Here is a 26262-nt window from a genome sequence, read left to right as displayed (position 1 = left end):
AAATAATTATTTATTATTAATTAGTTATTTATTAATTAATTACTTTCTGTAAATCCTATGAACTTAATTTCACTTCTCATCTATCACTGTGTTTGTCTAGTATATGATATATTTAACTGATATTGCTGATCCCGTCAACCAGTGATTTATACAGGAAAATCTTTACAATTATCAGGGGTGCCTAAACCTTTTCATACGACTGTATGAGTAACATTGGTTTGTATGAATTACATACGCTGCATTACATTTCCTATAAAATCCCGATATATATTTTTGTGACCACAGGCCCCTCAATGACACTGGCTATCAAAGTCAGGCAAAGACCTCAGGGCAGAAGACAGTGATATCGTATGCATGTTGGCTACGAGCCAAAATCCACAAACCTAGACTCTGGTGGCAATGTTGTAACGTGGGTGTATCTTTGTGTAACACAATGCCTTGCATTTTATTGGTAACTGTCTACCTCTTTTGTCCTCTACCTCTTTTGACACACACAAACCTGCACAGTATAATACTCCTTCTTAATTTATTTTTGGTAAAACTGCAGCATGTGTGCCCAAAAAACAGAATTAGAAATGCGGCTTCATGAAATTGAACTTAGGCCGACAAATGGACATAAATCGAGGGAATGTGTATCACACAATGACACAAAAAACAATGTAGCATAGCAATGATGATGCTACAAACCCAGGCCTGGCGGTTCAGATAGACTGGAATGTGAGGAAAGGATAATGGGGGGCATTGGGCATGTGGGTCCTGTCCTGCCCTCGACCTGTGAATGCTGGCGCACCCTGCCCTGCAGCTGGCTAAATAAAGAGCCCCAGGGTGGGCCGGACTGGGCGGCAGCAGAAACAGACACAGGGTCTGCATTACCCAGTTAATCTCATTAGGGAGGCAGCCCTGCCAAGCATGCAGGGGTCAGCCAGAGTATCACGTCACTCAATGCACCTTTGGCACTCCCTGTTACCCCCAGGCAGGTTTGGGCTGAGACTTATGGTCAGCTACAGTGAGGGGTGTTGGGGGGCAGTGAAGGGTGTAAGTAAAGGTTGGTGTCAGGCAATGAAGCTTGACTGTAAGTTTCAGTGAGCAAAAGAAGGAAGGTAAAAATATCGCTAAACGTTGAAGTAATGAATATTGAGGCTCCGCATCTGAGTTTAACGTACAGTATTTACATTGGGATGCGTTACATTGAGTTACAATGCCGATGGCCAACCAAGACGATGATATGTAGTCTGATGACGAACATCATACACACAAGCACGCACACACACACACACACCATACAGCATTACCTAAGTACATGAAATTAAAAGCAGTACATTAAGTAAACTGTCGGAGTGAAACTTCAGTGAAACTTTTTGGAGCAATGTTAGGGCCAAAAAGGTACAAAATGGCAATCATCTGGGAAAACCACATTCCAAGGGTACAGAGGCTAAAAAAATGAATGTACTACCTTAATACTGCGCTATTGAGAGGATATCAGAGGGTCCTCCAACCATGTTGTTGTCCTATAGATCTTGCATTTACCTTGTACATGGTATATAGATCGACTTAAAACATGTTTCAGCTTCATTCCACTTAATGCCCCATTAAATGTAACAAACCACAACTTGGGATCACTAAAACCTAAAATTGAAACTTTAATACCTGCAATAAGTCCCAAGAACAGGCTTAAAAAGCAGCACTTTTCAATAATGCTTGCATGGACCGTGCCTTCAATTTTAGCCTCTCCTGATCCTTTGAATGGTGGCAAAGAATATGCAGGGGCTGAGCTCAGCTGTTAAAAACCTCAATCTCATTAATGTAACTCCTGATATGGGGGAAATACACTGGCTGGATGGGAGCACAGGAGATAAAGTGAAAGGGAGCGTGAAGCTAAAACTGAGGCTGACAAGGCAAGCTAAGGTTTCGTTGAGACTTTAAAAAAGAGACATGTAGACTTTTGACCAGGTCTTCTATCATTAACTTGTGACACTTACACTTGAAACTGCTACATACATTTCTTCAAGCAGAATGGAAAATAACGAGCCCTAATTTGTGTCTCATGGAACACAACTAAAATATTTCATATTTCTTAATTAAAGGATAGTTGATGTGCTACCACAAGTGTTGCTTGAGTGACAGCTTTCTACATTTTCTTCACTCAAAAGAATAATAGGAGATATTTTGGCATTGTTGAGTTGTACTGAACATCCTCGTCTAGTTTTATACTCTGTAAACTGTACATCGAATCATTCAAGGGATATCAAATCCATAGAGTGAACCTAACCAAAAGTATACATGGAACTGATGCTCGATAGATAAGCAAGCGAGTCAAGGAAAAGGCTGAGAGTTCAGCAACCCTCACATTGCTTTGGACTGCTGGCCAAGGCTGAAATTGCGGAAAGATTATGATGGTTCCACTGTGAAATGAGATCAGTGAAGACAAGGGAAGGCGAGAACAATGGAATGACGATGTAGGGATTCACTGTATAGGAAGGCTGAAGTTGAGATTTGAAAATTGTTAAACAAGTTGGCAGAGTTGACCTAACTGTAGTAGCTGAAAGTTTTTCGCTTGTTTTATTCCAGAGTTTAAGGGTTGATGGAAGATATTATCAGATTCCTAAAGAACTGCATGGCCTACAACAAAAGAAATTATGCTCACAGCAATATGGCTCTGCTTTTAGAGCATAAGCAATAGCATATTCATGCTTAGGATGACCCGGTGATTGTGGTAAACACTGAAAGTTAAAGTTACACTTTGTCAAAGCGCCTGAGGGTCTATTACACAGCAGGTGCCAGAGTCTTCTTACTAAAAGCTGATCAAGCAAACCTTACAGTTACCTCAATTTAAATGCTCCACAGTTGAAGAGCGGGTGTGCCCTTTTCCTCGCAGCAGGGGTGAGAAAAAGTAGAGGAGGGTGTGTGTGTTGGTACAGTAATAGATGGTTAGGTAAGCGAAGCTCAACTGCATAGTTACAGCATCTTTAAATAAAATAAATCACCTAGCAAACAATTAGATTAAAAATGAATCTTATCTTCATTAAATGCAACACATATATGTTGTATGAACTTGTATTATCCTACTGAACTCACCAGGTTTGGCTCATCTACGGAGGTGAAATGCCAAAAACAGAACCGGTTACAAAACTGATGGACACAAAAGTGCAGATGTGTATAGGATTTTATAAAAACCAGCATATTAGTTTCATAAAATGTGATTGGCAAATTGAGCATAGGTACCACCAACCACGGTTAAACAAACAAAAGAAAGTAATCCTGGAAAACAGAAACTGTTTTATCTGGTTAGTTGTCACATTGTGCTTTGTGGTTTAATACAAAAGTCATTTGTTGTGAGATAAACTTTACATCAATCACTCGCTATTTCTATCAGCTATTTCACAGTGTTACACGACCACAAAAGATGAAAAAAAAAAAAAAACCCACACAAATCTCTCCAGGTAGAAAATAGGCACGTGTCACATATACTAACATGCATTAAAAACTTTCCTATTACCTGCTTTTTCCTGTCATGGCCTCTACTCTGCTACTGTATTGCGGAATATAGTAAGTTCTTAACTGAGAACAACGGAACACAAGAGTCTGCCAGGGGAATTGTCTTCCTTTGCACAACTCTCTCTGCCTTGCTCCCCACTTCCTCGCTTGGCTGCCTGTACCTCTAACTTTATGAAGACCCTAAAAAGAATGTATGAACCCTCCCTGTGCTCAAAAGTGATCAATTTTTAATTTCTCCTGCCTTTTTCATGTTGTGTCTGAAAGTGATGTCATCAAATACGAACCCTGGGGATGCTAGAGGATAGAAACGGGAGTATGACAGTAAAAGGAAATGCAGGTGAAAGAGCAAACGGACGAGAGCCAAAAGATAAGAGATCAATATTTACAATTATCAGCATGAAAAATACCTTTAATGTTACTGTGGCACCTAAATATCAAAATGCATCACATGATCTCCATCCAATGCATCCCTAATGATAAGCCATTCACATTTGTTCTTCAATGAATCAATTATTTCCACAGTTGGATATTTGTTTTGCAGTGACAGGCTTAATGTGTTTTTGCTGCAAGCAAGCAGCGCTGGCTGTGTGGCTCTTCCTGCTGACTTAGGCTGTGAAAACAGGCAGAAAATGTAACTGTTCCATTTCAAGGAATATTTTTACTGTTGCTAATGCGACTTAAATACCTTATTCCACAGCTGAGTGGGCTGGCACCTGCTACAAGCAACAGCTAGCCTATTATAGCTCAGTATAGTGCTGTCACTAATTTTCTGATTCAATTAACTTGCCTCAGAGCTTTCCAGGCTAATGGTAAACTACTTCACAGTTACTTCTCTGATTAATTGCTGCCCATCTGCGAACCGTTGCGCAACACAACTTCCTGTAACAAATGTGTGTATTCTCAAATCTTGGTAGCGCTGTTGTGGGAAAAGACTTTTAATTTCATCTGGTCATCGAAAATCTTGTCATCTTAGCCTCTTGGATTCCAATACATATAGCAAGACAGCCACGATTGACTAAGATAATAATATAAGACCTCTTATTTTCAATTACATAACCACCAATATGACTGACTTTTATTACTGCTAATAACTAGTGTTTGAGTTTGTGTATCAATGATACACTTGTCCTTGTGAAATTGGCACTCAGTCAGTGTCAGCGGCATAATTATAATGGCTTGGTGAATGAGGGTTCAGAAAACCCCAAACATCTCTACTACAACCTGGGCAGATCATGTTGATGGAAACACCCACCCACCCAAAAATATATAGTTCGGTACAAAGGCAGGATAAACATTATGTGACGGTTTATTCTGTATTCAAATATAAGCAGCCACAAAAGGTAATAATGCATTTGGCATGGGAATGGCGATTTAGGACATGACATTTAGGCATGCAGGGCGTCATCTCCATTCACGTGCCATGGAGAAGCTAAGGGAATGGAGACTTTCTTCCATCTTCCACAAAATATGTCAACCTGCAGGGGTGTCCAAAGAATGGTCATTTGAAGCCTATGGCTCTTTTTTCCATATACATCTATATAAAGTTTTTTAGCCTTTTTACAAATTCCCACCTCATCCTTTCATTATGTGACCATCGGTGGAAGAAGTGTGGGGACACCTGACATAAACAGACAAAGGCAAGTGGAAAAGATGTTTGCAGTTAGCCAGCAATGTTCAGTATAGAGATGGAGAATGGGGCTACAAACTGGAACTATTAAAGCTGCACAAGGAACTTTCATTTGCTAAAAATCAAATAATAAAACTGTCACTGCATTGTTTTTTTTTTTTTAAAGAAACATTAAAGGATAAATTGATCAATGCTAAATTATGTGTAATTTTTCGAGAATTGGTTTTATTTAAGAGTCATCAACATGCTTAAATATGTTGATGACTCATGTCAGGGACCCTTAAAAAAAGGTTATGGCATACTGTTACACATGTAATATATACAAATTATAATTTATACAATTTATACAAGCTAGGCAGACAAAAAAAGTAATTTGTCTGTCAGCATTGACGATCATGTACTGATGAAATTCAAACCTGTGAAAACACCTGCTTCACAATATGTGCTATTGTATTGCACACCTGTCTTTTAAACATCGCTCAGTGCTCAAGCATGTACAGAATGCCATCCATGAAATAACTTATCATGGAGGTTGTTGGTAAAACATGTTCATTCAAACGTCCCATTCTGTCTGCTAGACCTCAGGTGTTTGCAATAGTTTGACCTGATGGTCTGCTATTGTAAACTGAGGCCAATGCTGCATTCTAGACATGCGGGTCATAACCTGAACAGAGACTGACCATACCAGATCAATAGCTCTGTGATGTCTGGGCTGTCCGCCAGTGTTTACGTGTGCTGATGAAGAAGGGTAAAGCACAGATGAAAAGGAATCAGGAATAGTGCAATGGCAGAGAATGTGCAAGCAAAAGCAGAAAGTATAAGTGAGGTAATAAAAAGCATGCCCGTAATTAACACGGGAAATTCACGAGAAGAGTGCAGAGAGATGGTTATTAGAACAGCTTGAGTCAGGCGTGCCACTGACATATCCCGCCAGTCAGTCAACTTGTGGCAATCACGGCCAGGACACGTTGCTCTCGATGGAGCACAATCCTCTCCTCTGTTCTTAAACCAGACCCCTATTGATAGATCTAAAACCAAGGTCAAAACAGTGTTTGCACAGCCTTTAGCCCAAATGACATCATCCTAAAGCTGGCCTGCCGGATGCACTTCACCACCTAAGAGAGTAAATGACACAGCAGCGTAAGAACAAGGGAAGGAAAGCAAGTGGTGTGAAGGTGTAAAATCTAAAAATATATACTAATTTGTCAACCAAGGCTTGAAGCTAAATATACAGTATATATGCATGCACCTCACACTGTTTATTTAAGTCTGTGTAGCTCTGTCGCCTGACCCCTGAACTTGTCAATATTTAATCTAGATCCTGATATCTGCTTTCGGGAAAAAACTCTGGTCTTCTGACCACCCAGCAGACAAACAAAAACAACAACTTCACGTCTAACCCCGTTCTATTGAGTAGTTATTTTACTTAAATATTTCCTATATGATACAGGAATTTACCATTGAGATGCAATGCAATCCAATATATTCTACAATTAATTAAAATGGTACTGTTGTGCTGGAAGATTATAAAAAAAATAGAAAATCAACAAGATGTAAATGGAAGATAATGCATATTTTTATGAAATCAGAATGATGTTATTATAGTCAGGGGGTTTATATTGGCTGAATCTGTTTTTGCCGGGGTCATGACCCCCCATCCCTTGTGCAAATTACGGACTTGGTGCCAGATATCTGCAGGCTCATGTGGATGATAGGCCAAATCGTGGAAAAATAACTTGAGATACCCGCCTACATATGGACAGGGCCTCAGTCTGTGCAGCACAACAGGCAGCTCCATTGGTCAGGATTTTATGAGAAATAAAATATGAGCAGCTGAAGAAAAAAAAATAGTTTTGCATATTATTACAAATTTCAATAATGTCATTGTTTAAAATTGTAAATAAGCCCCAAATAAGCCCCTTTCCTGGCTTACCTGGTGATAAAATAAAACATATCCATTGATAACTAAATAATCAAGCACTTACTGGTGTGTCTGGAAGTGGACAAACGTAACACTACAAATATATATCTGCACTGAAAGTTGTATTTTTTTCTCCCTCGCAACTGACACAAAAGAAATGTCAGACAAATGCCAAGCAAATGTCACTAAAAGCTTAAATGCATTAATCATAATGATGATTAACATAATGACAAGATGGAATCAAAGTTGGCTGGTGGCTTTGTGCTCTGTGTAGTTGATGTCTGCGCCTGGTCAAAGACCATTTGCTGAAGAAGAAATTCACTGGAGGAAGAAAAAAAATCACAACACTTTAATGGAGAGTTTAATGTTAAGAGATTGCATTTCCCATGAGTCTGACTTGCTTGAAAATGTATTTTAGGTTTCTTAACAAGTGTAAAATGATGTTGTTACCCTCAGTAATAACAGCAAGAATTTCCTTGCAAATATTTCAAAGCAAAGCCTATTTTATGCATTTATAAATTTTGAGAAAAACTGCTGCATATGTGATATGTCTTTTAAGAGCTTGTTTCCGACTTTATGATAATATGAGCAGCGTCAGGAAGCACTCAGGCTGATGATGCTTGTGTTCATAGAATGTAAAATCATGTAAAATGTAAATCAAACAGTCAAGGTTATTTTTTTTCCTCATAAGAGAATAAAACTCTCTTCCACCTTTCAATGTCCCATGTTTGGTGCTCTCGTGCAAATTCCAAACGGGCAATTATACGGCTTTGAAGGAGATGAGGCTTTTGAAGATGTTTTTGTTCTTAAAACCCATGTCTCGCACATGCCATCTTATCGTTATTGGACTGTACTTGGCACCAATAACAACCTTCATTTGAGCCAAGGATCATCCTGTGTCTTGACGGACAGCCAATCAGATCCTGCAGCTCAGGGCTGGTGATACCACGTTTTGTTTACATAACCTTCAGGCTCTTTTAAGATGTTTAAAACATCTTTTTGTGTCCAACCTCAGCAGCAATAGCACGCTGCAAGAGGCCTTCCTTATGCAGCTCAACAAGCATTGCCTTTGCCATCAAGAGATCATGACAGTGTGAATACCTGACAGAAATTGACATTGCATCCACAGACAAATGAAAGCACAAAATAATATCCTTACAGATTCACAAGAGCTTCATCAACTTTGAAAGAAACTGTAATTATGCAGAATATAAAGGCCAAAAAGCAAGCCAACGGTTCATTGCCGTGACAGGTCAATTTTGAAACATCTCTGTTTTGCTGTTATGAAGCCATTTGTGGAATACAAAGAACATGGGGGTGGACATAGAAGAAAAGGATAAATGAAATGGGGTGTTAGAAACAGCCAGCAAGTGGTCCTTGGTCGAGAGGTCAAAATCAAGGCAGCGCGGCAATGGCATTGTGGGCACTCAGCTGGAACTAAACATGGATGCCGAGACGCCAACGATTGGATGACAGCCAAAAACCTCTCACCCTGCTGCGCTTTCTCTCTTTTGCTCTCTCTGTTTCCCTATCTGCTCCAGACTCCGCAATAAGTGGGAGCCAATGCCACCTGACCTTAACCCTGCGGAAAACTATTCAGTCACTCAGTCTCAGAGTTAACGTTGTCATTATGGCGAGAACAAGGACGGTAGGACAGGGGGAAGAAGATTAAAGTGAGGAACAGAAAGGTTAACTTTAGACTAAATACTACATTCATCCATATTTCAGGACTCCTGCTATCGGGTAGTTGTGACAGAGTTTCTGTGTTGGACCACACTCTCTGTATATACTGTACTACACACACACACAGACGCACGCATGCATGCATGCACACACACACACACACACACAAACACACACACGCACACACACCATCTGCGAACACCAACACATGACAGAGCAAATAGGATTACAGTATGGAGGAAGGCAATGAGGATGATCCAGACACCATAATATCATTTCCTAGAGGGGACGGGAATCGGCAGGGGGTGGGGAAGGGTGACGGATGGGCAGGTGAGGGGTGGGCAAGGGATTTATGAGGAGATGGGGTGGGGACAAAGGCTTAGTTGGTGAGAAGTTCAAAACCCAGAGAGCAACAATGTAATGGCTCTCTCATTTGTGAACAGGGCTTAGTTTCTGCTTGGGAAATACATACACAAACTAGGCCAAGATTGAGCCCATGAAAATCAAAACAACTAGCACTAAAAATACATGAAAAGCACCAAAATTCAAACACTCTCTATAGTTTAAATACTGTATTTGTCGTGATGTACTAAAATAGCATTTTAGAGCTACTGGCAGTAATTTGTTTCGGTTGATGTCTGATTTGTTCAGATTTTAATAGAATTCCGGAGCAATAATTATCTATATTAACTCCAAAATATAAAGAAATTGTAAAATTTTAACAGTGTCTTAACTTCAATAGACAAAACTCACTTTTTGACATTTTTATCAAATGTAATAAGGAGTTACAGTTAATAAAGCAACACACATTTCTCTCTTAGCAGTGCTTGTTGAGGTTGTTCACAAGCCACAAAAAGCGGGCTAATTATTTGATTTTTGATTGTTATTTTTCCCTGAATATATTGACAAACGTCAAAAGATTCTACTGGAAGTGTAATCAAAAATACCAGCTTGAATATGAATGTAGTAGGTACAAACAGATTCCGTATACTAGATATGAGCTAAATACAGATATGCCAATCTGTGTCAAGAGGTTGATGAGGTTTTAGCCCTCAATGTTGGAGGGTTATAGGCCATCATTCGACATAAACCTTTGGCCATGGTCAACAAAACATGTACCGAGTGTCAAGTGTGATTAAACCCCTTGGTTAAATCCTTGGTGTACCCTGTCATTGGAAATAAACATTTTCATATCACTTTATTATCATTTCATTTGTCGACTAATATTGAATGTATTAAGAGAGATTATGGTAGCATTAGAGGATTAAAGGTCTTTTAAGGAACCGGGAATGGCAGCACCCTGGCTCCCACATCCACCCTTACACACACATACATACGTTTATGGAGATCAATCACAGCAACCTTGCCATTTATGAAAGGGATTACAGTGTGGTTCCCAGAAATTGCATCACAAAACAATCTATTCGGCTGTCGTGTGCAATAATTGACACATACAAGGAGATCACTGTTGATTGAGGAGAGGAGCAGACTGTGTTGTCGGAAAATATAGATCCTGGGTCCAGAGCAGGGCAGGAATCTACAGCATGGTTTTAAGCTTTAATGTAACATCTATGTCAAAAGCCTCAAAGGATATAAGGCTGGGTTGGGCAGGTCCGGAGCAGGAACTACTCAGACAATCTAACATGAACACATCCAAAGTGATCCACAGGAGCCTGCCTGACATGTGACTGGCTGCAGCGCCTCAAGATCAAAGTTCAACACAGATTTCAGCAAATCTTAGCATGCACGGCATGAGCTTATATTCAGGAAAGGGGAGGGGGCACGGCTTGGCCTCTGACCCGTACCTGTTAAGACCCTTGAAGTTTTTTACACTGACCTAGACTTGACTCCTTCATCTGGGATGTTAGCTATACTAATTACTGGCTGATAGGTGCCTGGTGCCAAACACAATTCATTTCCCTTCAGTTCTCCGAGACTCTGCTCCAACAACTGGTGCCAACCTCACTTAGCACTCAGAAAGTGTTCCCAAAGCAAAGTCCTATTACTCTGCTCCTGGAAATCTACTCTTTTTGATAGGCTGTTGTCATCCCGTCACATTTGCTTGGAGGTCAGGGAAGAGAATGAGTGCTGGAAAATCGTATCGGAAGATGAAATGGTACAATTTCTAATTAACAAAACAAAAACCCCAAACAAACTTCTTAGGTCAAGAGGGAGTTAGGATGGATAGAAAGAATTGGAATACTTTATCCATTCCCTCCTCTTCTTTGTGTCATGCTGGTATGAAGCCCCTATAATACCAATGATGACAGTTATCTATGTCCTACCCACAAAACCTACATTCGGTTTACTATTCTAAACAATGCAGCAAACTGTACTACACTGTTCCATAATAATAATTCCTTTAGACTCTGTCTAAACTTGTGTTACCTGCCACTGGGCCCAGAATTGGAGTGTGTGAAGACCAACATGCGAATGTGTCCATATTAGGGAGGGTGTAATCTATAAGTGTCTACGTTTTGAGGGGCTGTTGCTGAGCATACCCATGCACATGTAGATGTCTGTGCACACAAGCAGTTTGTGTGGGAGTACACGTTGACAAGTGAACCCTGTGATTGGCGACATACTGGCTGAACAGCATGTAGGGAAGGAGGATGTGGGGGGGAAGCTCAAAAATAACGAGATAACACACTTTGTAGCCATGGTCTTCTTCTGAGGAGGATTTGAACATGTGTTGGTCTATGTATTGTATATGCCAGGATGCAGACCAGGCTACATTTGCCCTGATGTGATCTGGTAACTTCAAAGCACAATAATAAACATATTAATCTACTAATTCTCTAATGTCAATAACTCAAAAACTGAGCATCATTATCTTAGCAAATGCAGAATTCCCAATACTAGCCCTTATTAGGTACACATAATGAGCGCACTCCACTTAACCGTTAGAGATTGCATTTTGTTGCAAACTCCCATTAAGACACATTTACATTAATTGCCAAATTGCTTGAGGCATAGTGGACTGCTTCTAGAATTGAGAAGTCAGCTGACACAGGTGAAAGGTCACTGTGGTCTGTGAAGTATGATGACAGGCCAGTGGTGATGGTCAGAAAGGGATGTTGGTGGATAAACACGTAGAGTGGGGCAGAGACAAGGGTTGAGCATTAGGAACCATACATTTCAGTGAGACAACAGCACAACCTCTCATTACTCACAGTCACAACAAGCATGAGAAGCACAACAACTCTCCAAGCACTTTATAATTGCTGCTTCCAAGACCACAAACAAGCTATGTTATTACTTGCTCCTCTCTACTCTGTGCTGCTTTCAGTGGTGGTGGTGGTGTGGGGGGATTCCTTCTCTAATTGCAATGTTTTTCTAATATGAGCGCACATTGGTTTTTGGAGGCTGTTTGTCTCCTGTCTGGGAGATGGTTGGTTAATAAAGTTTATATCTGTCAACACGAAGCACATGGGATAAACCAAGGTCACCACGGCTCACTCGAAACCACCACTGAAATAAATCTACATTCAGATTTAAAAATATATTATTCCTCTGCGGAAAAACCACAATGAGCGACACGATTTAAGACTAATGATGAAGGAAGTCTTAAGTGCAATAAGTGGTAAAAACATATTGTCACTATGCATGTATGATTTCTGTCTTCTAAAGTGATAACATATTTACCATAAATTTATGTAGAACCTCATTTATGAAGATGGGAGAGTTGAAAGTTAAGTTTCTTTTCAAGAGTCAGCAAAGTTACGAATCAAGACAGCATAAAACAGTGTGCAGAATGATGCATACAAAAACACCCACACCCACACAGTCACAGTAAATTGACTGTATTTTCCAGATGTTAGATCACAGCATGGGATCATCACAACAGTTGAGAATACAGTGTGTGTGTGTATGGGTGAGTTAATTAGCAGCTAAACCCTGTGAAATGACCTCATAACCCATAACAATAACGTTGCATTTAATTTGCGTCACTTTGGCGGGTGCTTTTGGTCCAAAACGAATTAAAATACATAGTTTTGTCAACAAGTATACATTAATAGGGAGTAACACTCAAAAGTTACAGGAGGAGTAAGTATATTTCAAGGTAAGCATTCTCAAAAAGGTGGAGGTGTTTATTGTCTTAAACACGAGGTGTCAGGAATTTAGGAGCATTTACAGTGACACTCCCGTGTGACTCAATAGATTAGCTCTCCCTGCACTAATCTACTTTATCCCATCAACTTATGGTGGCACCTGTAGGGAAACCTTTACATGGGCTAAGATAGGATTATGTGTATTCCACTAGTCGTACCTGCAAGTGTTAATGGACATTAACTGTCAATACACCCGCACATAAACAAAAAAAGCATCATGCGGGGCACCGCAGTAGTTCAATACTAGTATAACACTGTGTCTATATGAAAAATACAAGTAAACGTGTAAGTTCTATAACAATAACAAAAAGATTCCATGGATAAGATGAATTCAAATTAAATTGTTAACTGACAGTTGGAAGTTGCAACATTCTTTAAACTTCTCCGGAGAGCATTTAGCACTGTGACACTTGCTGTGCTGTTCCAAAGGGTACAGTAATACTGGGACACTATGAGATGAGGGTGATTCCTCAGTGTAAAAATGCTAGCAATCTTTGGGATTTGCAGGGGGTTTATGGATTAATTTCACCCCATGGATTGACTTCAAACCAGTCAACAGAACTGAAACTGTAATTATGATGTTTCCTACTGACTATCGTAGAGTCATACATTGTGAGAACTAATACAGACTTTTAGAAAAACAAATTGAGATGATGACCAATACACATATATGTCTCACAATCATCTTCTTTATTCTTGGTTGTACAGTCGGGCAGCCATCAAACGTGTTATGAAGATTTTGTGTGCTCTTCTTCTAAATGGTTTGCCACATGTTGAGGTCAGGGGTAAAGGCTGGGCGGATTACAGCCTATATCAACTCAATGAGAAGAGGCCATATGGGCAAATGAGATCCATGTCCGAGAAGCACTAATCTGGGGATGCCCTCTGTGTGACCAGGGATGGACACTACCCACAGCAGCTAAGAGGCTTGGGGATTCATGGCATGCTTTACTGTATTGTGTACGTTAGCTCCCCCATCTGACCCTGGCCGCTTGTTCTTGAATGGGAAATATGGACCAGAGTAAACAAATGGGAGTCCTGGGAGACTAAAATAATGCTACTAATAAAAAATACATTATAACAGTCAGAAATTAAGAAATGCATATAGATTACATTCTAAATTTGTCAAGGTTTCTCATTAACTTAATTAAAATCATATTTTTGTTGAACAGGCTTCATTGTAAAAATACAGAAACATGTTTTGTTTACCCCATGGCAACAAAATGAAATAAAGCTGTAAGAAAAAGAAGTGAAAAAAAAGATAAAAGACAAGCAAAAAAACAAGAAGGAGAGGGGTAATTACTGGAGATTGTGCCCCAGTGATTGGCTGAGGTGCGGGTACGAGAAGGACAAATGGACAAATCTTAAGGAGCTAATAAAAGTGAATACAGAACAGCCCTCATGGGCAAATCTGGCACTAAGATGATAATGAGATTATAAAACCTCAGTATATTGCAGCAAATTGTATAAGTGTTTCATTGAACCTTGTTGAACTTTCATTTATGCATGCCCAACTCTTCTTTTTTTTTGGTTCCCCATTGCTTTCTTTCCTCCTGAATGGTGGTTACAGTAACAGGACGAGGTAATATATTGCCTCCTGGATAGTTTATGTAATGCGGAGGTGAACTTAAGACCACAGACTTGGAACTGCAGACATGCTTTTAAGGATGAACAAGCAGAACTGAAGCAATAGTGCTCCTCTGTTATGAGTTGTGATTATTACACCTCATCTCTTCAGAATCCTTCAAAGTCATGTATCCATACAGCCTACATTAAAATTCCTACCATCCGAAAATGAATGCATGCGTTTCAAATTAAATTAAAAAATTAGAAATAGCATACAATGTATGGCTCATCAAATTGTCAGGTTTTCAATGCCATTATTTTCCACTCTAATTAGAGTTGTATTCATGTCATGGTCATTCATCAATGTTATCATCAGCTCGAGAAGGAAACACTTAAGGACATGCTACAGTATGTACAGCATTTTAGGTACGTTTCATCTATTCAGAAAGTACATTTAATTAAGATCTCTTAAGGTTAAGAGCCCTTGATAACATATTAAGTCCAAACAATCATTTCAAACACTCGGAAACACTAAGAAAAATATCAGCAGAAAAAAAAAACCGATGGAAGCATCAGTGTCATTAATAACTGCTGCTACAACCAACAGTAATCATGTATCCAATACAACTGCATAAATTACTGCATTTCCAGAATCATTGCATGGTTGTAGTCATCCACACTGTATCCAATACCACAAATGACATAGCATTACAGTTCTTTAACTAAACAATCAGCATCCAATACAATCGTCCCTCCTTTATTGCGGTTAATTGGTTCCAGACCAGACCCAGATAAGCAAATTTCCACTAGGTATGATTCAATATTAATGAACAGAATATTTTCATGTCTATATGTGCCCTGTGCCCTTGGCTGGCGACCAGTCCAGGGTGTACCCCGCCTATCGCTTGTGAGGATAAGCGGTAAAAAATGAATGAATGAATGAATGAATGAATATTTTCATAGTTAGAGCACTGTTTATGACTTTGTATATATGGTTTTAAACATTAGAGCCCTGTAGACATGAAGTAACAGCCCTATAGTCACCCTTACGCTCCTGTTATTCTTTGTTTACGCCACATTGCGCAGGCAATGCTCATTAGGCTCTCCAATTTACTTATTCTAAACTTAATAAAGTGTTTTAAACAGAGTGGGGAAAAAAGGCAAAAAATAGGCCTTAGACAACCACAAAACAGTGATCATTTTTAATTAAATATTCAAAATTACGCTGCATAGGGAGGCACGACTGTAATCATGTCAGCTTAAATGAAAATGTTAACTGCCTTGAGTGTATAGCAATTATTTCCCCTCGGGATACAATAATGCTAATTTGCGACTCAGAAATATTAGTATTGCGTATCTACTATATCATTCACTTAAAGCATGTCACAGTAAGCTAAAAACAAATCTATCGTCTATTAATTACATTCAAAATTCTGATGAATTGGTCTAAGAACAGACCAACAGATTATATATTTGTATAATTTGACATGACTGTGTCATACTTTTTTCAGTATTTTATCAGTATATTGATCACCTTCATCCTCCCTGCTTGTCTAGTAAGAATAAAATGTGACCAACCCTTGTCTTGGTTGTGTAGGGCTTGTCTATCGACTATGTTGGCATATCTTTGATAATCCTGATGCAGGGGAAGATACGAGTCAGACACATATCAAAGCGCTGAACTTGATCAATAAACAGGGACAGTTCCTCAGAATGGAATCAAGGAGGTGAATCAAAGCGGTCAAGTGTTTGATTCAAAAGAAATGTCCCCATGAGAAAGGCAACCTACATGATGGATCAGATTGCCCTGTCACCATGGTAATACCACCGTGACCTGACAATGGACCGAGGGCATCTAACTCTGCATCTACACATGGATTGTGTCAGCTTCTTTTCAAGTCATCCATCTCACCAACTTTCTTAGAAGACAATTTGAAACATGGTGGGTCAATAGAAAGGAAGACGCTGTGATGATGGTTGAAATAAAATGTCAGGGTATTTCCGTGGCATCTGTCTTTTTATCTGAAGATGAACCAGAATGTACAAGTCAAGACTATGTTATGTGTTAAGGTAGGAAAGGGAAAATAACTGCTTAATGTTGTTTAAAAAAATTAAATGAGAGGAAGTAAGCATTCTTTTGACATCGATCTTTAGCGTCCTGAGGTGTATGCACACATTATTGTCATCAATGTAACCCGAACAAAAGTAGCAAATCCAGGTCAAAGGTTGGAGTCCAGGTCACCAACGTTTACTTGTCGTATTTCCTGCAACACGACAGCGACATGTCAAATTTGGGCTAGGAAAACATTGAAACACATTTGTGAAAACACACTTTTCATGAGATCGTCTTTTGAAGGAGCGGACTTCCACAATACCAAGCTGAAAAAACACAGATGTTTTAGGAGATGAGGTTAATTTCAGTGATCCTGAATTTCCTCTTGGAGCAAGTCATCACACACACATCAGTCAGCGTGTGTATGTCTAGAAGGGGTGCTGACATCAAGAAGATGTTTCATGGTCAGCAGTGTGTGGATCGGCAAGTTGAGGGTTCTAGTCAAATAAAATACAAAACGACTTTGGTTTTGTAAGTTTTAAGACTGGTGAGAAACTACTAGTGTACATCAAGTTTTAAAAAGTTCAGGACACCCTGGTCATATATGTGCTATTATTACTATTACTAAAGACCTCCAGTGACTTTCATATTTCATTTCATGCTTTGCTTTTTTTTTTTCTAACTCCACTCCTGTAACTTATGTAAGACAAAAAAAGAGTGATGCACACACATGTATACACATTTTTGGACTTTGGGCAAACAATGTCACTTACGTCATCAAAACAAGAAATTAGTCTTAAAAAAAATCCAAGAGATACCCTTACCTTAGCTCATTAGGTTTAATTACGGCATTGTGTTGCTTGTAACTGAACACATTTGGTAATTAAAGTACAGGTAAGACATTAACTTACTTTTGTTAGCCATTAATCAGTGTTCACTTACAGAAAGCCCAACCTTTGTAATTAATAATCAGCTTGGACAATGAGTAATCACCCAACAGGAAGTGTGTGTATGCGTGTGCATGTTCTGTTGAAATACCCCCCTCCAAAAAAGAAAGCCTGTTCTTTAACAGAAAATGGTCAATAAGTGTTAATAACATCGGATTTCACAATTTCTGCAGGAGTGTTTCCCACATATTCACCCATCTATCCGTTATCGTACCCACCTCACCACTAACTACCCCCCTCCCCGGTCTCTCCATTCTGCCTCAAAGTGACAGTCTTGGAAGCGCTTACAGAACTTCATCCCATTTTACGAATGAGTTTAATGTCAGCTTTACAGTAGGGATACTAATTCCATTTTACTTGCATATAGGCCAGATTCAAACATTCTGGTAGTGTGCTTGCCTCTCAAAAAATAGAATACTGGAGGAAAAAAAAATCAATTTCGCAAAACAAATAAACACAACAAACTAAAAAGAAACACTTTCACTCAAGTATGAGAGAGTCAGGTCCAAGTTTAAATGGATTTCCACAAGAATGGTGATGAATATCCTGCTGCAGGAAATTCTGGCCCTGTCCGTGTGCCATGTTAGTGTACCAGCACTGTTTTACAGATGATTGGGAACTACAGACAAACTTCTTCCATGTACCTCCCTCTCCTTCTGCCAAAAGTCTTGCGGCATGGAGAACACAGTCATCATATCATCACTACACCACACATGGAGGCAGGATGGATGTTGGAGAGGGTAGGCGACGTATGGCATAACAAAACACATAAGGACAAGTAAAAGCCAAGAGGAACTGATGCAGACGGAGAAGAAGCAAAGACTCATCCTTCAAAAGGTTTCCTTTACGCTGTCTGGGCCATCCAGGTACCTTAGTATCCACACACTTTCAACAAACATGGCAAACAAAAATGACTATGTGCATTTGTTTATAACTTCATTGCATATTTATTTATTTTTTATTTCTTACAATTCCTTAATACTGCACAATGTTAATTGTGTCGTTATTTTAACTCCTACTCCCGACCTTCCTTTTTTTCCACACAGGAATTGAAGATAAAACATGAGCAAATATTTTAGGTTTTAACAAGTAAAAAATATGAATGAATGAATTGACATGGAGAAGGGGTAAGATTAAATAAGATCTGCTTTTTTCCTTTCAGACATGTTCAATTATGCAAATGTATCCATGTGATGTTCCTTACTGCACTTGTTAAGGATGTCTGAAACAAATAAACCATACCATAACATGGTCTTGCTGCCATTCTTCAGGGGAGGGAGATCCCAGTGGGACAGTACGTCTGACTTTTTAAATATAAATGACTAGGAAGACGATAGTTCGACGCTAGAATGCAAGTTAGTGTGAATCTAACTTTTTTTGTGCAGCCCCAAGCAGATGCTGTCAGTATTCCAAAAGGGATGAAATGGTGTTTTCTGGGGCTGAGAAACCTACTGTGAACCGTGACAACCCCCACCTATACACAAGCATGCTGCATACTCTTTGCATAGCAACCTCAATTGGATCATTCATTGCAACAGAAGAGGTGACTGCTGGGAATGCTATGTTTGTAGGTTGAAGTGCTGGGCCACGGTGCCCTGACAGCCTTCCCTCAACCTTCTCTCAACCTCGTCACCTCTGCCGCTCTGCAGCGGCTCTCGCCACAATGGCCGCTGCCTGCAAACCTGCCAGGCTGCCAAGGACACAAAGATGACTGAGCCAACCTTTGACATCAGAAGCAACTACCAAAAGACCAGAGACAAGCTGAGTTGGCAGCTTTGTTAACAGGCCTGATCCTCACATCTTTTCAGCTTTGTTAAAGTAGCTAAAGTCAATAGCACACAAGTCAATAGGATACACATACAGATGGACGTCATGTCAAATGGTGTTCCAACCATGTCATTCATGCCATGTTTCAAAAAGCAGGACCTGGATATCTTGACTCAGCGGTGGTCACTGAGAAGAGGCATTAAACATCACGGCAAGTGACATTTGAACATGAAATACGGTTATGGGTTTATATTGAAGCCTTGCTGACATTTGAAGAAGCTGATTCACTGTTAGATGTTAGAGACGCACCACCCACATAGCACCATGTGGAACATGCCGCTTTAGTGGTCCAGTTGAGATAGTGGTGTAGATGGGTATTCAGTGACACGTGGTGCATGTGAAAAATGACCTATACTTTCACAAGCATGTCACAATAGAGCAGAGACAAGGAAACGTGTCCCAAAAGATATCCTTCTGCATGTACGGGTAAAATAAGCACAGATTTCTAGGTTTCTATAAGGCTTGAATGTCCTTTGAGTTGTGTGTGCCAATGTACTATGCAAGCCTGGATGTGTGTCAGTCTTCCAACAACACTTGCAATCAACATCCATTTCAATGGTCATGTTGTGGATTACATCTTTCATCCCTAATCTTACATTAGGAACACATTCTCGTGATGGCTGTGACATCATCAAGGCCAGTCCACCATGGAGAGGGCACAGGGACAGGAAGCCAAGCACCACAGGGGCGGATTAAGCGATGTAGCTGAGAGAGTGGATGATGAAAAAAAGAAAGCGGAAAAGAGGGTGTACCAAAGACGCTAGAAATAGAAACAGCATCAAACAGAACATTAGGGTTGCATATGTGGAATGACACTGTGGATTTGCTTTTCAAGATAATCTGCCACTGCTTCAATTTCTCTGACAACTCAGTCTGCCTTTCAAGGGCTCTGATCAACCCAACAATCCATAAACATGTGAGTAAACACCTCAGTACTGTCTACTTAACACACTAGCAAAGCAGACTGAACTCCATTGATTGGCAACTGTGCATAAGCCCTTATGTACACATACGTACATAAAACTAGACAACAATGTGTGGTGACATCCACGGGGCTATTCAACAACCAGCATGTCACCAGATTTCCATTGGCTCCTGTATGGCAGTTAAAACCTTGAGGTAAGCTATTTATCAAACACCCACTCTCTGGAGAGCTTCATCCATTCAACCCAACGCAGCAAAGGCCATCAAATATCACAAAATACATTTAGTTCAGTCACTTCCCAAAGCTGGTTGTCACGGGTAATACTGGACCTTGAAATGGTGCCATTAAACACTGATATGCGTTGCGAAAAGTATGTAATAATGCACTGAGACTGCAAGTAACTCTGACATATGACAAAAAATACGGCATCAGTTCAAGTCACAAATCCATCTTGGTATCAAGTATCAATATTGCTCTTAAATGTATATTATTAGGCTGAAATCAATCAGAATTAACATAGGTATATCAAATGATAGTGTACTCTGAGACTGTTGTTTAGGTTAGATACCTGCAGAAACACGTGGGCAGTCTGGCAGCATGGAATCCAGGGGAGTGTCCAAGGGTTCTGGACTTGATACCCAGTTACAACAGTGCTGTGAGGAAACACAAAAAACAATCAACAAAAATAGTAAACAAGAGACTGTACTTTCCTTGGAATTTTTGTCTCTATGAAAAAAGCAGTTTAGCAGAATCAGTAGTAGCCTCTTTATCAGGTTAAACTAAGCTCTAATATAAGAGTTCAATCTCAACAGATTGTAATACTCAAAATGGAATTATCTCTAAAAAAAGGCAATATTTTTAATGCAGTTCTTCATTAGATTGGGCGGGTGTATCTCATAAAGTGGCCAGTGAGTGCATGTTCAAAAAGCAAAATCAATTAAATGCAAATTGAGATATGACAAAGAAGACAAAAACTTGCAGAAAAAAAAGTAGAGGGAAAAGCAAATGGAGATGCAAGGAAACAAAGAAAAGTGAGAAAGGGGGTAGGAGCAGAAGACATGAGTGTGTGACTGAAGGAAGCGGGGAGGAGAGCGAGAAAGAGACAGGAACAAGCAATTAAAAGCTCTGTGACATGTTGCTCAGACATCTTGCTGTTTGTTTGTGGTGGAGAGCTGAGGCCCTCTGCCATGGTGCATCAGTGGGTGCACTGGGGGAGGGAGTCTGCCCAGTTTGCTGACCCATAACCCCCAGCAAACACCCTCAGTCCTCACAAACCCCCAAGTGGTTGACAACACTACTGTCAAAAAAAGGAGTGGACCTCTTTATCTACTTTTGCTGTCTTCATCTCCCACAGACTTTGTTTGTGTTGTGCCCCATCTTGACTTTATGCTGCACTGGTGTATGTTTCTTTTTCGTTCTCATATGTGCACAAGCGAACACATTGGTTTATGTACCAAATGATGCACATTATCTTGCAATTACAATTACTTAATTTGTAAACTACCAGTTAATAAAAGGTAAAGCAAACAAAAAAGTAGATTTTCATTGAAAATTGGACAAAACAGTGCATGTACATATCCAAGCCAAGGACTGTAATGTATGTGTCCTCCAGAATGTTGTCAACAGTGAATGTGTAAAACAAGCAAACAAAAAACAAATGCATTCTAAAGTACAATTTATCAGCAAGGGAGTAAACTAGCCACTTCAGATTAGGTGTACTAATGTCAGGCTGCACAGCAACTCATCTCTCAGCAGCATGGGGGTTTTATTTTTGGGGAGGTAGCAACATATCAAAGTATGTTTTCCTTTGTCTGAGCATGTGTGTGTGTGTGTGTGTGTGTGTGTGTGTGGAGCAGGGTGAAGGTAGAAAGGGAAAGGGGGCAGCTGAGAAGGAATGCTTGGGGAAGACGTTTGCCTGATAAGATAAAAGTTCAATAGAAGAAAGCGAACATGTAAAGAGATTACAACGTGCAGCTGGCGTCCCTATGAATCACTGCTTATCTGCTCTTGTTTACTTTCACCCTGGCCTATTACAGTGTTGTGCAACAACTTGTGTGTCTTATGCTGGGAGTGTGGGTCATCCTTGATTTGTGGGGGGTCTAGAGAAGCATACAAGCTATGCTGCATTTTTGCCCTCAATGACCTTGACTCCCAATACCTTGACAAATGAGTGAAATATCTCCAAGTTTAGCTTGGACATGCAGACAACACGATAAATTACATGTCATTTATTTTCTTATTCATGTGTTTTGTCCGTCTGTACAAATATCATACTACAAACGAAAGATAGCTGAAGGGTACGCAAACCCAGCTGTTGTTTATGGTGGCTCAATCAAAACAAATATTTTCTGATCCTGCCTAGATGACGTGTGCTGCATCCCTCTTTTGTCCCACCAATGATACACAGTATTTAATTCAAGCTTGCAGACAAATATAGAATCTTGTGGTTGAGGTGATTATGATGAAATATCTGCCTGGTGTACACAAATCCTCCACAAATATCAACAGGCTACGCCAAATTCCGTTGGGACATGTGTACTGAAATTACAGTTCTTAAGATAAAAGCAATAGGCTAAAAAAAGATTTGCAGAAATCCAATGCAGGAAAATACAAATTAATTTAAAGTAAATGTGAGCCTTTCTCCTCGCATTCACCTTCAAGCGACACAACACTGAGCTGATAAGCAAAATATGAGCTGACAATCGAAGGGGGGGTGGGTGTGTTAAAATGTTACATATTGTATATTATCATATCCTGGAGAATGCCCCGTGCTGTCCACCGAGCCTGGACTGGATGGTTGACCATTGCTGACCTGCACAGAAGCTCCTTTACTGCCACATCAAGCGTTTCATTATATGTATCTAAAGGTACTGTAGCTGGAGACGGGAAGGAGGAGAGTCTTTCAAAGGTACCCTCATCCCTTCGCTTCGACCATCGTCATCAAAGGAGGCTGGGAGGTCGAGTTTGAATACATTTGTCAGCACCGCAACATCGCATATGTGCAAACAAACGCTGGCAATAAATGAATAAATAAATGCACACAGTCACACATCATACCAGTGCTGTGGGAAACTGCCGCCACATAAAGGCAAAGCCTGCTGGCTGGGATTAGAGAGCTGCGACAAAAGGATGGCATGTAAGATTGCATGCCTCCTAAACAAATAGCATGCTCACTTCAAGCCAGCACCATTCTACCCATCGACAGTGCCATTCACCTATAGGAAGACAGTCTGAAGCTGTCCGATGTGCTGTGTATTGTATAGAATATATGTGCAGTCTGTGCACTCAGCAGAGAATAAGTTGACCTCTATGCAGGATGACACATCAAATCTTACAATCTACAAATCTACAAATCTTGTATTGTTAGTACCCCAATTAATTTAGGGTAGCAACCTCTCAAGCCACATTTAAGCAGTACAACACCAACTCAACACCAAGAGTATTGTGACACACTAGACAACAATGGAGGACAGCCAGCACACTGTGATGATTCAATCAGTGGACTGTGAATCAGATTCGGCAACGGAAAACTGAAACTCGCAATATTCCCATTGCCAGAGAATGCGCTGGCATCCGAAAAAAGGATTCTTTCCATTGTGCCGGAGCTGCACCGCATGGAGGTAGTGTGAGCCTACAACAGAGATTTCCATCTTGCGGAATGTTTCTGGCGGCCGCAACTGATTCAGTGAGAGCCCGGCCAGGGGTAGACTGTTGAGCCCCAGTGAATGCCCAACAAGTCTGCCTGGGCAAGGTACAGTTCCGATGGTTGTTTGTGTTCACAGATGTCCATACAGAACTGATCCAGTCCAGTAATGTTTTGTTGAGACTGAGGCCATAAAACGAGGTTTGCATTGACTAATTCCAAGCGTGAACAATTAAGTTAGTGATAAAACAATTAAGTCACACAATTATCTTGTTAATAGGTCACAACACAGAATACTATTGTATTGATCCAAACCTAAAGATAAACAAACCTTGTGCCGTGTACACAAACCCGCCCCACTCTATTGATTCCCCCTTTCCACAAGCACACAGGACTGACTCTCACGGTAGAAAGTGTGTACTAAATGTGCAAAAAGTCTTCAAAATTACACAGCTGTCAGCTAGGAACTTAACTTCTCAGAAAATAGTCTTTAGCATCACTTCTTGATCACTCTGTCCACCTCGCTTCTATCTTCTCCACTTGCTCTGTGTGGATTAGGATGATTTATTCATGATTATAGTGTACTCTGTCTGTGTTCATATAAGCTTTAGGCAGGCCACTAGAGTGTGACAGCAGGCCAGTTCAGTGACAGGAGACACCTTAGAGACTGTGACAGTCTGCCAGCTGTACACCATCATTCACATTTCTCCCTTTCACAGACACTAGTGCGCACCACACTAGTCATCTTTCGCCACATACATCTCAGCTCTCGCCATCTGCATTCACATCCTACCTGTCTATTTGCTTTTCTTTAGACTGCAATTCTTTGTCCATTCTAGTTGGCAATTTATGGGATTTCAATTTCAACCATTATTTTTGTCTTTGTTTCTATTTATCGATCTATATGCCTCTACCTTCTCTGTGGTATTCATTCTCCTTTGAATTGTTTTGTCTGTCTTTGCAATGACGTCACTTGCCCCTCATCTGAACCATTTGGTCCATACAACTCGACCCAGCGGGCGCTGATCTCTAAATCCCATCTTCTCCTTTTTACACCCCTCTACTCCTCCCCACACAGTGACCTCTCCAACCTCGGAGGGAGGGAATTATCTCTGTCCGAGGAGAACAGAGCAGTGTACTGCTGGGGTGCCCCGACCTCACATGCAACCACCCCTGTGGGCACCCATATTTATACACCACCCCGAGCATTATCAAGGGTCACTGCGAGCTTCACTCTGTGGTGTGAATCACCATCTGTGCTGCACTCCCAGTCTGTGTGTGTGTGTTTGTGCCCCTGATCACAGTGAGCCATGCTAACACTGTTCACATTGAAGTTCCAACTGAGTTGTTCAAGGGGGTGGGGGTGTTATACTTTTGGTCTCTCAATGTGTTCATGTATTTCCACAGCACCTGCAGAATATGAATTTGATCATCAAATTCAAAGCCCTCAAACAAACAGCATCACATGATCACCATAATTAGCTGCAATGTGAAGCTGGTAGAACTACACTGACAAATTTATTAGCCCAAAATTAAATTGATCATAAGTTAATACATTCAACTATTATGCTCCATTTTTTTAAAATTATTCTCTATTGAAAATACATGCATAGCAAATTGATTTTTATTTAAAGGGGACCTATTATGCATTTTTTCCACTTTTCTGACAAGTTTTGGGATGGCTCAAAATGCTCAGTTTCAAAAGGCATGGTAAAACTGCCCCTTTGTGATGTCACAGAGAGGTGGACTTCCTTATATGGCCGTGGCTATACTCCAGGGAAGCTCTCTGCCGTTCCCCAAGCTCTGCTTCCCCCCGTCCTTCCCTAAGCTCTGCTCCTCTGTTTACTTCCTAGCAATGGCTTGTACGGGAGTTCCTGATTCCCTACCAGCAAAAGAAATACATTTTAATCTGTCAACATCATTTCACACTGGACTGTTGTGTGAACATGGGCCATATGCAGCTGGACTAACCAGCAAACTTTCCAATTTTACTTGGTCGTGTGGAAGAGTCAGAAGAACAAACAGTATGTAACAATTTATCATTTTATATAACTACTGACTTTCTTCGAGCTATGCTGACAAAAACATGCTGACAACACCAAAGCATTGACATTGCTCTGACATATTTTTTCCCATATGTAATTTACATTGGTATCACGATAACAATACTAAATTGGAACGTCTCTATCCCTAACTTGAAAACAAAGTTTGTGATAAACAGCAACATGACAAGGAGATATCCTCCATTTTTGTCCTTTCTTTACTGTGTCAGGTAATGTTATGATGTCACAGTAGTTACATAGCTGATATAATGAGAGCTGAGATAATGTGGAAATAGCAGAAAAGAAAGAATTGTGCTGAGGGAAGATGAGCCGTACCGCTTGGTCAAAATTTGTCTTGATGGTCCAAAAAACTGTCTGAAATAAATAGATGTGCACTTTTCTTCCAATTTGTCTATTGATT

General features: G+C 40.2%; 1 protein-coding gene across 3 annotated transcripts in view; it reads right to left on the bottom strand.

Annotated features, from left to right (window-relative positions):
- arb2a (ARB2 cotranscriptional regulator A) overlaps positions 1-26262 on the bottom strand; it is a 139799-nt gene that overhangs the window by 21062 nt on the left and 92475 nt on the right. For all 3 annotated transcript variants that reach the window (XM_078789689.1, XM_078789688.1, XM_058071921.2), the window contains one exon: positions 20725-20809. In XM_078789689.1, the coding sequence (XP_078645815.1) occupies positions 20725-20809 (85 nt within the window). The remainder of the gene's footprint in view (positions 1-20724; positions 20810-26262) is intronic.

The sequence above is a fragment of the Doryrhamphus excisus genome, linkage group LG3 (genome assembly GCF_037039965.1).
Source record: "Doryrhamphus excisus strain RoL-2023G ecotype Guam linkage group LG3, RoL_Dexc_Guam_v1.1, whole genome shotgun sequence".
NCBI classification, from domain to species: Eukaryota; Metazoa; Chordata; class Actinopteri; order Syngnathiformes; family Syngnathidae; genus Doryrhamphus; species Doryrhamphus excisus.
This window is presented reverse-complemented; position numbering and strand designations above follow the sequence as displayed.